This window comes from Neofelis nebulosa, chromosome 14 (genome assembly GCF_028018385.1).
Source record: "Neofelis nebulosa isolate mNeoNeb1 chromosome 14, mNeoNeb1.pri, whole genome shotgun sequence".
NCBI lineage: Eukaryota > Metazoa > Chordata > Mammalia > Carnivora > Felidae > Neofelis > Neofelis nebulosa.
This window is the reverse complement of record NC_080795.1, coordinates 22,318,865-22,333,183: the sequence shown is the minus strand read 5'-3', so window position 1 is coordinate 22,333,183 and position 14,319 is coordinate 22,318,865. Positions and strand designations below refer to the sequence as shown.

At 39.2% G+C, this 14,319-nt stretch overlaps 1 protein-coding gene across 1 annotated transcript in view; it reads right to left on the bottom strand.

Moving 5' to 3' along the window:
- Nucleotides 1-14,319, bottom strand: part of KCNB2 (potassium voltage-gated channel subfamily B member 2) — a 387,255-nt gene that overhangs the window by 356,691 nt on the left and 16,245 nt on the right. Inside the window, exon 2 of the mRNA XM_058699829.1 lies at nt 2,088-2,771. Coding sequence (XP_058555812.1) covers nt 2,088-2,666 — 579 coding nt within the window. The 5' untranslated portion in view covers nt 2,667-2,771. The remainder of the gene's footprint in view (nt 1-2,087; nt 2,772-14,319) is intronic.

Here is a 14,319-nt window from a genome sequence, read left to right as displayed (position 1 = left end):
AAAATGTAGATATTTAAATAAACAAATACAAACCCTTTATGAAAGTTTAGTAAAGAATCTACTCAGGTTAGCAAAGATTTGCTTAGCTTGATTAATAATTTGGAAACAAATTTATTATTTATAACTACATTAAAATTTCCAAAACAATGTCCTTAGCTGCTAGGTATAATGTGTAGGTAGATATCTTATCTGATATCTAATTTGAAGCAAGTTTCAACAATCTATCTGATGCGTAGGGGTATATAATAGCATAATGTAATAGGCCATTATCAACGTTACCTTCTTAGAGATGAAGAGATGGCTGTCTAAAATTTAGGTATGAAATGAACTCCCTCATCTGGGAAATCAGGTTATTGACCCTATTCTATCCTTAATAGAAATTTTTCAGAAAAACAAATGTGTGTACCTTAAGATTTTTTCTATCAACAGTACCTAATTGTTAATAATGTTGTTGTAAGCAAATAAGCCATATTAACCTTCAAATTTTCTGTGATTTAGTTGCTTTTTTTTACATATTTGGCTACCACCCTCTGGAACATTTGATAGAACGATGATTTTGACCTCAATTGCTTACAGGCTTGATAGAGTTCATTTAACACCCCCAAACAATCTCATTCATCTTCAAAATTCACTCCATACTTTTAGCAGTGACTCAAATATGCAACCTAATATTTGATGCTAGAAAGAGCAGTAACCTTTCTCAACCAAAACCCACAAGTGTAGCACATCTATTTCTTTCTTACAGATAAAAGAAAACAAATTATTCATAACTACAAAAAGACCTAGTTGAAATCTGTCCATTTGCTGTAAGATGTGCATTCTCCTCATCGTGTACAACAGAACTCTATTTTATTTCACTTATTTCCATGTCCTGGCCACAAGGTAAAACACCTCTAGAAGAAAACAAGATGCAAAACTAGGCATATCAAACAATGCAGAGGCAGTTTTATGACCATCTGCATTCAGTTCATTTGTATACATTATTTACATGTTGTAGATTATCAGATAGGATCTTAATTTCCAGCCAAATGGTGCATATGGCCTATTACACTTCCATAATCTTTACTGTTTTTAAGAAATAATAATTGAAAAAATTCTAAGTAATTCAAAGAATACATATGATGACACGTTTTTCTGCTATTTTTCTTTTCTCTATTCCACATTCCATTTTCATCTATTATGCACAAAATACCAATACTATGCTTCTGCAGCTAAAGATGACTCTTGACACTTTATTCATTATTCATATTGCAATACAGTACTAAATATATGGGATGAAAATCAGTTTGCACTAACCCCCAAAGCTCTAAATAAAATTAGACAAACAGAATCATGCATTTGAATTAAATGCTGCAATTCATGGCAAAACAAAACAAACTTACTCTGAGATCTAGACATAAGCAGGCACAGTGGAAACATGAATTTACCTTCATTTTAAGCAAACAGGATGAACTCTGAGGTAGAGTAATGCCTCAGTTGTGGAAAAAAACGATACACCAACAGTAGGAAACATCATTGTCAGAGTAGACCTCACAAGGGAGGTAAACGGATGCATTCTGGACACTGACTTTGCGTGACCTTGCACAGCTTCATAAGATGGCCTCTTCCTCACGCATGGACCACCCTGCTCCTGCAGCCCTCTCAACAACACCGGGCCATACTCTCTCTTTACCATGATCCTCTAAAGAACCAGGCCAGGAGGCACCTCCTCCACCCTCAGTGACAGCACCATGCCTCTATCCAAGGGGCCCAGGCCCCAGCCTTCTGCAGGACTCTGCATGTGGTGGCCCCAGTGAGGGCTGTCTCCTCAAACTCTAGCCACCACCACCACACAGCACCATGGAAACCAGAACCCTTCCAAAGCCTCTGTTGCCCAGGCCTGTTCCTACCCAATAACCATATTTAAGAAAGAGCAATGCCATCGGATGACATTACATGGGAAGAATAACTCTGAGTCTCTAAGTTTCTGGAAAGTGTCTTTCAACCTGTAGCCACATAACACCTAAAACGAAGACAATCGCGCTCTCTGGGAAGTAGGCAACACCTTTCCGACCACACACAGGGAAGCAACGCCCCGCTTTTCATACCTTTGCAGCCACGGACGAGTTAGGTTTCTCCAGCAAGTCCCAGAGCTTCTTCCTTTTCTCCGGGCAGCAGGTGTTGTCAAACTCTTCTCCCTCCCGCTCTCGCATTGTCTCAGCCTCCCGCCTCAGTTCTTCGTTCATCTGCTCCTTCTTTTGGTGATACCTGGCTTGGCAGCAGGACTCCAGGTAGATCTCATCAATACCCCAGTAATCGAGCTCCTGGCCAAAAGAGAGCGCACACATTTCTTCCATCATGTGGAGTTTCCCCGTCCGGTAGAAATTTAAGATGGAAGTGAAGGCCCCCGGATGCCGGTCAAAGAAATACTCGTTCTCACTGAGGTTGTAGTCGTCGCACACCTCCAGGAGGCTCTCGTGCGTGTTGCAGTCCCGGAGCTTCCCCAAGCGCGTCCGCGGCAGCCGGTCCAACGTTCTCCACAACACTTCGTGGTTGAGGCCCCCCACGTTGATTTTCACCCTCCGCGAGCACGTCTTGCTCCTGATGATGTCCACAGGTTCCGGCGGAAGGGAGAGCGTTGATCTTGAAGTCTTCCTGTTTAAGCCAGGGGGAGCCTTTTCTGCCATTTTGAACCGGGCAAAGCCACACAGCCAGGATCCTCAAAAAGTCTGAGCTGTGGGAGGGTCAGCTGAAGCGATATCCCTCTGAGGCAGGCATGTCCACCGACACAACTGGAAAAAAGCAACAATCACTCGGTTACTTCCACTTTCCTAAGGCATTTCCCATTCTCTGGGATCGCTTTGTTGTTCGTGCACAACCAGGAGGTATATATGGTATTAATTACCACGTATTGATGGAGATAGGAATCTTTGCCTTAAGATAGAAGAAAAGAGGAAAAGGCAAAACAATGCACTACACACACAGAAGAGGCTGTGCATTCGATTTTGTACATCTAGAGGTTGGCAACTCCCAAATTTATCACCAGAGACCACTTTCTCAAGCTCTAGGCTCAAATATCTGTGTTGAACAGCTCGTTCTAGATGAACCACAAACACCTTGAACTAAACTGACCACACCTCCAACCTGCCCACCAGTTCCTGTCCCTTCTCCATTTCAGATTTCTGGCTCTCCTCATACCCACACCCAGCTATCCCAGCTAAACTCTGAGAAATCCTAATCCATGTGTCTACATCCTAATAAGCACCAGGCCTTAACCAACCGTACCTTCTAAAGATTGCTTAAGCACTCCACTACCATTACCCAGTGCCTGTCACCCTTGAACCATGATTTTGGTTCAAACCCTCAGCATCTCTTGCCTACAATTCTACAACAGCTTCCTAAACTGGATCCCAAACTCTGGTGTTGTCAACCTAAAAACCATTCTCCATACAGCTACCAGAATGATCTGCTAAGATACAAACTTGACCTTTCCATGCTTTAAATCCTACAAAGGCTCATCATTCTCAGCAGTATAAAATTTCAGTTAGCCTTATTAGATCTGGCCTACCTCTCCACCCTTACCTCTCATCTCTCCTTCATCACTATATTCCAGCAATCCCAGACTACACACATCCTTCTGTCTCAAGTTCCTGGAACTTTCTTCATGCTGTGTCCTGCAAGGGCTTCTAGCTTTCCCATTTCCTTTTGGTTTTTGTTATTATTTATTTATTTGAGAGAAAGAGTGAGCAAGGGAGGGGCAGAGAGAGAGAGGAGACACAGAATCCGAAGCAGGCTCCAGGCTCTGAGCTGTCAGCACAGAGCCCCATGTGGGCTCGAAACCAGGAACTGGGAGATCATGACCTGAGTCAAAGTCAGATGCTTAACAAACTGAGCCACCCAGGCGCCCCTTCCATTTCCTTTTGACTAACTGCTGTTTCCTCTTCAAGACCCATTTCAGACATCATATCTTCCAAAAAAGGCCTCCATGATATCCCTCCTCTAGGATCATGAAGCTCTGTGAATGTCACTTCTATGTCATCATACCACTGCAATAACACCTTTCCCACAGGACATGGGGAATTCTTAAAGACAAAAAGTATCTTGTCTGTTGTATCCTTGTCACTGAAGCACAGTGCTCATAGATTGTGAGGGTTTAATAAATGTTAAATAATGGATCAATTCTTTGTTTTCCACAAAACAGCTGACATAAGACCAAGTAGGGCTAATGTATATGGCCAGAAAAATGCATAAATGGGGTTATTTGAATGACTTGCCTAAAATGTGTTTATTTACATGTTGTGTATGTATATGTTTGTGTGTGCATAGTATATGTCAGAATGTGTGTGTGTGCGTACGCGTGTTTGTGTTTGTAGTCTTTTGTTCCACAGCTCTTTTCTCCTAATTCTTTAAGACACTACTGCTCTAGTATTCCCTCTTGTTGATCTATTATTTTGATCTGCAGCAGCAAGCATCTTCTTATTTGATCTGCCCCTGTAATGTTTTTGCAGAAAATCATGGAGTTTCAAGCAATACCTCCAAAACACCAATTGTAATGCAAAACACCATGTTTCACAGTCAATGCCTTTATACCAAAGGGAAAAACTCTCAGATTTAAGAGGTCCTTATAATTAGAACTCTCTTTTAAGATACACACCAATGTCTGCAATGTCTCTGATTTCTCCACTCCTGTGAGTTGAATTTATTTCTCCATCTGGAAGCCAAGTATCCTCTCAAATGAAAACAAGTCATATTTGTGGGAAAAAAAGTAGATGGACTATATAAGAAGTATTTCATATATGGCCAATAAATACAGTTGACTTGAGAGTTTTTTCAACTACATAGTGACAGAAATATTTTGAGTAGATAAATACACACTTTCATCTCAGGTCCCCAAAATACCTATTTTTACAAAAATAAAGAAGAGCCACAATGACTGGGTAAATCACTTAAATTCTCCGAGTCTCAATTTCTTACTCTACAAAATGAGGATAACAGTATCTACGGTATCACAGGCAGAATTATGATGACTCAGTGAGCTGGTTTAGGTGAAGTGCTCACTACAGGGCGGTAGATCTGAACAGAGTAAGAAAATCTGTATTTCTCATTTTAAGTTTGGTTTCTGTAAGGCCAGGAACTGTTGGCCCCACCTTTTCTGCACCTGCACTGTACCTGCACATGATAGGCACCTCACAGCATGTATCCTTGATGCCATCAATGCCCATGCCCAAACCGTGTACTCGGGTGACAAAAGAATGTGTATATACACACATACAAAAAACTGAGCAACAATATTAGGATCAGGGAAAACAATTAAAAATATTAGAGATGGGCAGTTCCGGTAGCAAATCGGAATGTCTGTTCTGCATTAAATAACTGGGTGGCAAATGCAATGACATCTCAGCAATCCATAAAGATTATGTGAACAGACCACATGAATAATACACAAAGGCTAATCCGTTTTTAACTGGCTACAAATAAAGGTAAAATGAATTTACTCTTTCTGAAATATCATGTCTTACACTAATATGAAAAAGATAAACAGTTTTGGAACTGACTAGAATATCAGAATCGGAGGTTTCCCAGAAAGAGTGAGAACAGACTCCAACACTGATACAAACATCTCATGTTCATGGTCAGGGGCTTAGTGGAACGTACGTATCTCGTAAAAGGCATTACTAAACGTATAAATGTTATTTCACAGTTACCATTTTTCTCAGCTAATTTCACACATGATTTACAGTGAATTTCCTTTTTGTAGTTTGTATGTCTCAAGTGAAGGGAGATCATAAGACATATTTCAAAATATCTTTTTTTACAGTTCAAAATCTTTCTGTTATAGGAAATCCAGTGTCGATTGCAAATCCTACCATAAAAGACAGCTGAAATTCAATGCCCCATCTTCAAAGCAGGGGTAGAGCAGCTTAGGATGAGAGAATGTGACCCACTGATTTGATTTTCTTAAGACTTAATTTTCGGAAGACTCTGATTACTGTTACAGTGGTTAAGTTTTTCTTTTCCCTAGCCAGAATGTTCTGCTTGTTGCCTGATGAGGAGTGGAGGCTCGAGGACAGAAGTTCTCAAGCAGTTGAAGAGCTGTGAATGGTGTTGAATTCATCAAGCTTTCAGAATAACAGTACAAAACAAATGGTGGCATTTGGAGCCTACAGTTCAAGTCAAGTGCAGAGCACAGTACCTCTGAAATGCACTGAGCCTTTCTGTTTGCTCGCGTGCCTGTCATTCTCCCTTCTCTTTGTTTCTCTGCACTTTTTCCCTCCCACTTTCCTGTCTCTGTTTCCCCACGGGCTGCTTATCTTTTTCTTCCATTCCTCTCCCGCTGTTCCAGTCTTGTTCCCTCACTTTTTCTTCCCTCAGATCCTCTGACCAACCGCAAAACCAGACTATATACAGTAAAACCTTGGATTGCAAGTAACTTGTTCTGCGAGTGCTCTGCAAGATGAGCAAACATTTCTAACACGTTTTAACTTGATGAAAAAAATAATGTCTTGTATTACCAGCTGGACGTGAAGCTAAACAACATCACGTGATCACAGCTGAGCCAACGGTTCTTGAAATTCACTTTGAAATAGGAGTGCTTTGGATCACCAGCATGTTTCTAGAACAAGTTATGCTTGCAAACCAAGGTTTTACTATATTTGCAAACTTGTTTCTATCTCCTTAATATGAAATCCTCCTGAGCTGAAAATGCCACATCTGTATCCAGAAGAACATCTAAATTGAGCTGCTTTGTATGGGAAGTTGTATGAAACTGCACAAGGCTCTGCTCTGAGGCTCAGGACCGCTGGGTACAGTTGGGCTGACCTTCTGTCTCCCCCTCATCTTTCTGGTTGGACTTGTTTCCACCACTAAACAATGTCATTTTATGCCTACAAGTCATTAATATCCTATGACACTTGGCTAATCTTTCCTCCCGCTATGATTCCATGACCTCCACCACCCTCTGCTCCAATCACCATCTTCAGTTTAGCTAAAAGTAAACACATCATACTACTTTAGAGTTAGTGAAGACTTTTCCTGCCCGGCTTCTTAAAAAAAAGTTTTAAAAAAAAAACATCATCTCCATATTTCAAGAACTCTTTCATGTTTACCAGAGGTTGAAAATACCTTCAGACCATCATAAAAGTTTCACGTATTTTATTTAGTGTTTAAATTTCTATATTTTGAGTTTTCATTTTTCATCTACATTCTTTTCTGCTATACTTATCTTACTTCTCACAATGAACCTGCCAGTTCCCTCTGGGTTAGGTACTGTGTCTTGATGCTCTTAAGAGCTTAAAGAATTTAGGTTTTTAATTTTATTAGGTTATTTATTTTAATTAAAATGGATATGATGCGATGTTTTTTTCACATTTAGTTTTATAAGTGAAATTATGTCTATCATAATAATTTTACTCCATAAAAATTAATCATCTAATTAAAGTTAGCATATAAGTATAATATAAAATGTAATAATTCAATGTTTAAACGATATAGATGTTAGGCCATTGTATAGAACTTACGTTAGAAACTGAAGACATTTTTATTTCACGGGCAAAATCTAAGTGAATTTTTTTTTTTGGCAGTTTGTTGATTTCACCTCATTTGATCAACTGAAAGTCAAGCTTGCAACAATCAGCCGACCAGTGCAAATGTACTAAAATTCCCTTCATTAGTCTGTTAGAGAAAAAAGCGACTCTTTAAACAATAAACAACAACAAACATTCTCGTTTTGCACAGCTGCACTGTGCTCTTACCAGCAGCGTAAAATTATACTGCCACCCGTTCAGGGCCAAACCTAAAACACAACTTTCTGATCATGGCATTGTAATTACAGCTTTAGACTCCAGGTTGTGGCTGTGGGGGGGTAACTGTGTTCTCAAAAATACTACCATTATGTCATACACTTGACACTTCCTCAGGGTAGCAAGGCAGGAGAAGTCCTATGTGTGATCCTGTGAAGAAGAAAAGCAAATCTTTCTAAAGTTCTAAGTGATGTTTAACATTTCATTTCTGTGTTGCTAATACACATGGAGCAGTCATTTGCACACAATAGCTCTGCGACCTTAAAGTCTAAATCACTCTCTATATATGCTCTAAATGCTCTAAAGCATTTTCTCCAATGTTCATGTATGGTGTTAAGTAGTAAATGCATCTTTTTTTGTAACGGCTATTTCTGTTTCAGAGAGCCACAAAGTGGATTTGTAATTTGTAGTAGATATCCAAAGAGAAAGGCACCATATTAGTTGAAAATGTAATCAATGCTTTATTTTCATTTATTTATTTATTTTTTTTTTTAATTATTTTTTTTTTTTAATTTTTTTTTTTTTTCAACGTTTTTTATTTTTTTTATTTTTGGGACAGAGAGAGACAGAGCATGAACGGGGGGGTGGGGGGTCAGAGAGAGAGGGAGACACAGAATCGGAAACAGGCTCCAGGCTCTGAGCCATCAGCCCAGAGCCTGACGCGGGGCTCGAACTACGGACCGCGAGATCGTGACCTGGCTGAAGTCGGACGCTTAACCGACTGCGCCACCCAGGCGCCCCTCATTTATTTATTTTTTTAAGTTTATTTCATTTTGATTGAGAGCAAGAGTGAGTGGGGGGTGGGCAGAAAGAGAGGAGAGAGAGAAAATCGCAAGCAGGTTCTGCACTGTCAGCGCAGAGCCTGATGCAGGGCTTGAACTCATGAACTGCAAGATCATGAACTTAGCTGAAATCAAGAGTTGGATGCTTAATCGACTGGGCCACCCAGGCACCCCCATCAATGCTTCTTTTTTAAAAAAATGTTAGAACTTGCTGAAAATTTTTAAAGTATTTCCAGGATTTACTAATGAAAAATAAAATTATAACAAGTTAAAAGTAAATCAAATTTATTTAAGAAAGATAGTACTTTAAAGTAAGGTCCTAGAAGCTCACCTGTCCTAAGAAATTCAACAAACCTGCTGAACTACTTTAGAACCTGGCCAGAAATACTAATGAATTTCATGGTGTTCATTGGTTTTTAATATGTCAAGTTCTACTAATAACTGAAACACTGTCCTTGTCATCAGAATGGTGAAAGGTGGCATTTCTTTCCTGCAATCAAAAGCTGCTAATATCAGTATGTTCCTCGACTTAAGCACAACTCTTTAGTCCTTAGTTTAAAAAAAATCCAGGACTTTTATCCTTGATATAACCGATGCTTTTTTTAGATACACTCAAACAAAATCATAAAAGCTTTGCTTTCAGTGGTCAGAGGAAGCATTGTGTTGCAGTAAGAAGGGGAAAAGACAAGTAATAAGTAGAATATGCAATATGAGCATCTTTCAATAGCACAGATGTCTCTGAATAACCAAATTTATAAATAAATTATTTTATTTAGAGACATAATATGATTTTTCTTCATCAGGACTGAGAACTATTTAAATAATTAGATCCCATATATATATATATGTTTGCTACAATTAGACAGTAAAACACTAGGTTTGCCTTTAGAAAATATGGCTTTTTATAAGACATAGCTGACAAAAAAAAATGCTTCCCTACTTTGAAAAATATAGCACTGTTATTATAATGCATCTTGGATCACTTATAAACTACAAGGTATAGCTGTGGCTTGAAAATTTTCACTCTATTTCCAAACACACAAAAAAGGCTAAAACTTTCATCGGCGCATTCAGCCATTCAGCTGGTGGAAGATTTACTATTATGAAAGTAAAAGTGCCCTTTACGTTGGGGCCCAAGATGTGTCCTTTTAAATGTTTCCTCCTGCAAAAGTCTTCCCAGAGTCACAATGCAGTGAAGGGGATAAATAAGATGAAAGGCAATGAGAAAAATAAAAAGGGCAACCAACAGAGAAACCACTGGTGTCGTGCCACTGAAAGAAATAAAAACGAGGCTGGGCCACCCTGTGACCTCCTGATAAAAATCACAAACTTCAGCTGCTACCTGCTGTTCCATGTGCATGATGCAATCTTCAGTTTGGGTGACGGACTTAAATTTCATATGCCATCTGGGTGTTTGGCATCTGTAAGTTAGATTTAGCCTCTATAAAACCAAGTAAAAAAATGTTCATGCAATTTGGATAGGATTTGAACATTTTGTTAGGTTTCTTCCATCAAAATTAGCTTTTAGATCATGTAATGATTGGTCTGGAACGTTCACTAGTAACACTCTTGACAAGGGATGTTTCTCTCAGTTGAGCTCCATTTAATAGCAAAACTACACTTTCCAATTACATTCCACTCCCTTACTTCTCCCTAATCAAACACATTACAGGCAATGTGGTTTTTATTAAGAGCTCAAATACTAAGTCTGGTTTGAGATGAGTCTCTATGGCCTAAACATTATACCATACTTTATATCCCCTCATATTGGGAGACTAGAATCACAAAGTGTGGCAGAAGGGAGCTTGTATATGATCTGGTCCAATTCTTTATTTCCAGGTTTCAAATCTGAGATCCAATGAGGTCATGTGACTTGGTTGATCTCTCTCTGGTAGTTGCTATATTTAGACTAGAATCCAGATCTATAAATGCCTACATAAGTCTCTTTCCATTACGTCCCGCCTCATTATTCTTTGCTTTCCACCTTCTAGACAAAGTTTTTAAAAGCTTTTATTTCTTTGTCTGCCTCCATGTCAAAATATTGATTCAAACTCCACTAAAAGTTGAGATGTGTTATTTCCTATATATTGTTCATTTAAAGGGTACCCTTAAAAGGGTAATGGCTGTAGCCAGGCAACTTGATTCTATTCTTATGAAGAAAGCTGAACTTCGCAGAATCGTTTTTTCATTGCCTCTGCTTTCCTAGTGCCAGTTTTCATGATAACCACCTCCGGACCCCTCAGTCAGTCCTGTACACTGCAGCCCCAACACCAGCAGACTGGAGTCATCTCTTGTAGAAGATGCTTCCATGCCTCCCACTCTCCACATAAAGACAAGCTACATACAAAGATTGCAAGGTCTGCCCTCTACTTCTTTCTGCAGTTCTATCATGTACCTTGCTCCCTCTCATGCTCTGTGTTCTAGCTTTTCCTTTCATTTTTTTAATGTGTACCCTCCTTGTACCGCAGGGAATTTGGACACCTTCTACTCTCTCCCTTCTTCACCTTCAGAAATCAATTCAAGAATCACATCATAGATAGCATCCCCCAATTACCTGGATTATGCAATAACCCTAGTTTAAGAACATATAGAATTAGGTGCCTTTTACATGTGGCACTTGTCACAACAGCCGTTTCATATTTATTGGGGTGAGTATTTTGATTATTGACTAATATCCATCTTCTTTATTAGACTCTAAGTTGCTTGAAGGCAGCGATCATGTCTCATTTTATTCACCATTGTAGCCCAAGTGTCTGGCACGAAGTAGAGCCACAATGAGATTAGTTGAATGAAAAAGTGAATGATTAGATTTATATTTTACTTAACATTTATTTATTTATTTTAACGTTTATTTATTTTTCAACGTTTTTTATTTTTTTTTAATTTATTTTTTCAACGTTTTTTATTTATTTTTTTTGGGACAGAGAGAGACAGAGCATGAACGGGGGAGGGGCAGAGAGAGAGGGAGACACAGAATCGGAAACAGGCTCCAGGCTCCGAGCCATCAGCCCGGAGCCTGACGCGGGGCTCGAACTCAGGGACCGCGAGATCGTGACCTGGCTGAAGTCGGACGCTTAACCGACTGCGCCACCCAGGCGCCCCACGTTTATTTATTTTTGAGACAGAGAGAGACAGCATGAATGGGGGAGGGTCAGAGAGAGAGGGAGACACAGAATCTGAAACAGGCTTCAGGCTCTGAGCGGTCAGCACAGAGCCCGACGCGGGGCTCGAACTCATGGACCGTAAGATCATGACCTGAGCCGAAGTCGGACGCTCAACCGACTGAGCCACCCAGGCGCCCCTACTTAACATTTATTTAAAAACCATATTCATTCCAGCTACCTCATATTACCTGCCACTCCCCAAATCCAATATGACCTTCATGAATGAAATGCTCTTTTCCAAATTCTCTATCTGATAAAACGCTTTTTTTTTAATGTTTAGTTTTGAGAGAGAAAGAGCAAGAGCACGGGAAGGGCAGGGAGAGAGCAGGCAGAGGATCCAAAGTGGGCTCCGCGCTGACAGCATACAGTCCGACGTGGGGCTGGAACTCATAAACCATGAGTTCATGAGCTGAGCCAAAGTTGGATGCTTAACTGACTGAGCCACCCAGGTACCCCTCCATCTGAGAAAATCTTATTCATTATTCAAGGTCAAGAACAAATATCTTGTTCTAGGGTGAGTTAATCTATTCTGCTATAATGGATTAGAAGTTTGTCCTATATATTATAATGCTTTTATCATTGTATCATAGCTCTTTGCTTATTCATCCTTTTTATTCATTCATCCAGCAGATATTCATGTGCCCTACTCTGCTTGAGGCACAGTCTCTGACATCATGGTAGGCATTCTACAAACAAACACACAAGCAACTAACTACAACTGTGATGTAAACCACAGTGGAGAAGACGGTGTTGTGAGCTTTAACTGAAAATATCTTCTTGGTTGTGGGTTCTTAAAAGTAATGAACATCTCTTATTGATATTTGCAACTTTGGTACGCAAATGCTTAACAAATGTTTGGACTATCCAAGAGAATGAATGAATGAGTGAATAATGAACTTCAAGGCACTATTATCCTTTTTTCTTTTTTTTTCTTCTTCTTTTTTTTTTTTTTTTTTTTTGGTCAAACGTTCTGGTTAACATCATCAGTTTATCTTGGTGACTTCCAATTTGTTTAGAAGTTCTACTGGCCTTTATTTACCTATTTTGACAAGGCCTGGGTTCAGACAAGAGCTAGATTTTCTGGAAACATGTTGGGAAGAAATGATAAATAAATAAGACTCTCGAATAATTATTGCTGTCCCAATTGGAATATGCTGCCTGAAAACACTACTGGACCTCGTAATAATGTTCAAGCAGAGCCAGGTGACCATCTGTCAGGTACACACAGGAGAAATTCCTGCCCTGCTGAGAGATTGAGAAGATGGCCACAAAGTGCCTTCTATCACTCAAATTTTATGATTCTATGAGATTTGAGTAACTATTACTCATCTACATTTCCCACTGGACAAATGAAGAACAGGAAAAAGTTCACCCTTGTCAATTTCTTAAGCTGAAATTTTGCAAAAGTGAATTTTCTATTTCTCAGCTCACACTACTCACTCCTAAGAAAAATATGCAAGCCCAAAGAACCAATGTGATTGAATTTCCACTAATAAAAGAATAAAAGAAGAGAAAAGAAGGGAAAAGAAGGTATCGGAATTAGTGAGTCCATTTTTTTTTTTCTCAAAAGATGAGCTTACACCCTTCAACAATGATCTTTTCTTTTTCTAAGTCTGCCATGGGAAGACCATATGAGGGAGGCAAAATTTACTCAAAGGAATACCCTGACAGTAATGGAAATAGAAGAACAGTACCTGGGTTGGGAAAATAGCTTAAGTTGAAAGGCAGAGATCTCTCCCAATTTATTTAAATCACAATGAATAGGTGACCACATTTTCAGACTCAAAGCAGACTATGGCCAAAATCCACCTGAGGATACTCAGTGTAACCACAGCTAAAGGTACCTTTCCAGACTGTGCATATTCAAAATACTGTCATGTGTTCTAGCTTCTGGCCTGAAAACACAGTTTCTAACAAATCACTGGTATCCTTCATTAATGAAACTAATTTAAAAAAAATCAGGATGTGTCATAAGTAATCGTATGCTTGGTTTTTATTCTGTGCGTTAAGTAGAAAAGGAAAGAGGCTCACTGAACTATAGACATCGATCTCCACATCCCCTTTAATTAATGTTTCCCATCTAGCCTTGTCATCAGTGAGGATCATTAAACAGCATTTAGTAAGCTTCCATCCGCATATGGCACTTTATAAATATCCCTCCCCTCGCCCCTGCCCCCTTTCTCAATCTACCATGTGTCTCTGTTGTGTAAAATGCTAGGGAGCTACAATGATAATAAGTAATTAATGGTAAGAATGTAAGGCAGATGGATGAGATGACCTACTAGTATCTAAGAAACTTAGAATGTTAAATTCACTGCTAATAATATAATTTAGTACAATTGGATGAGGAAAATGAATTAATCATGTTCCATCAACATTTTCTAAAATAAAAATGTGAAAACTCAGGACCACAGATGGACTGACTGAAGCCTTGAGTTCATGCGACTTGTACCAGATGACACAGTCTTGAAATAAATACTTTGGAAAACGGTGTGGAAAAATCGTAAAAAGTATGGTTGTGATAGTACAATAAGGAATGCTACTTTGAAGCAAAGGTGAAAATATTCGTAAATTAAGGACAGCTATTGTTTTCAT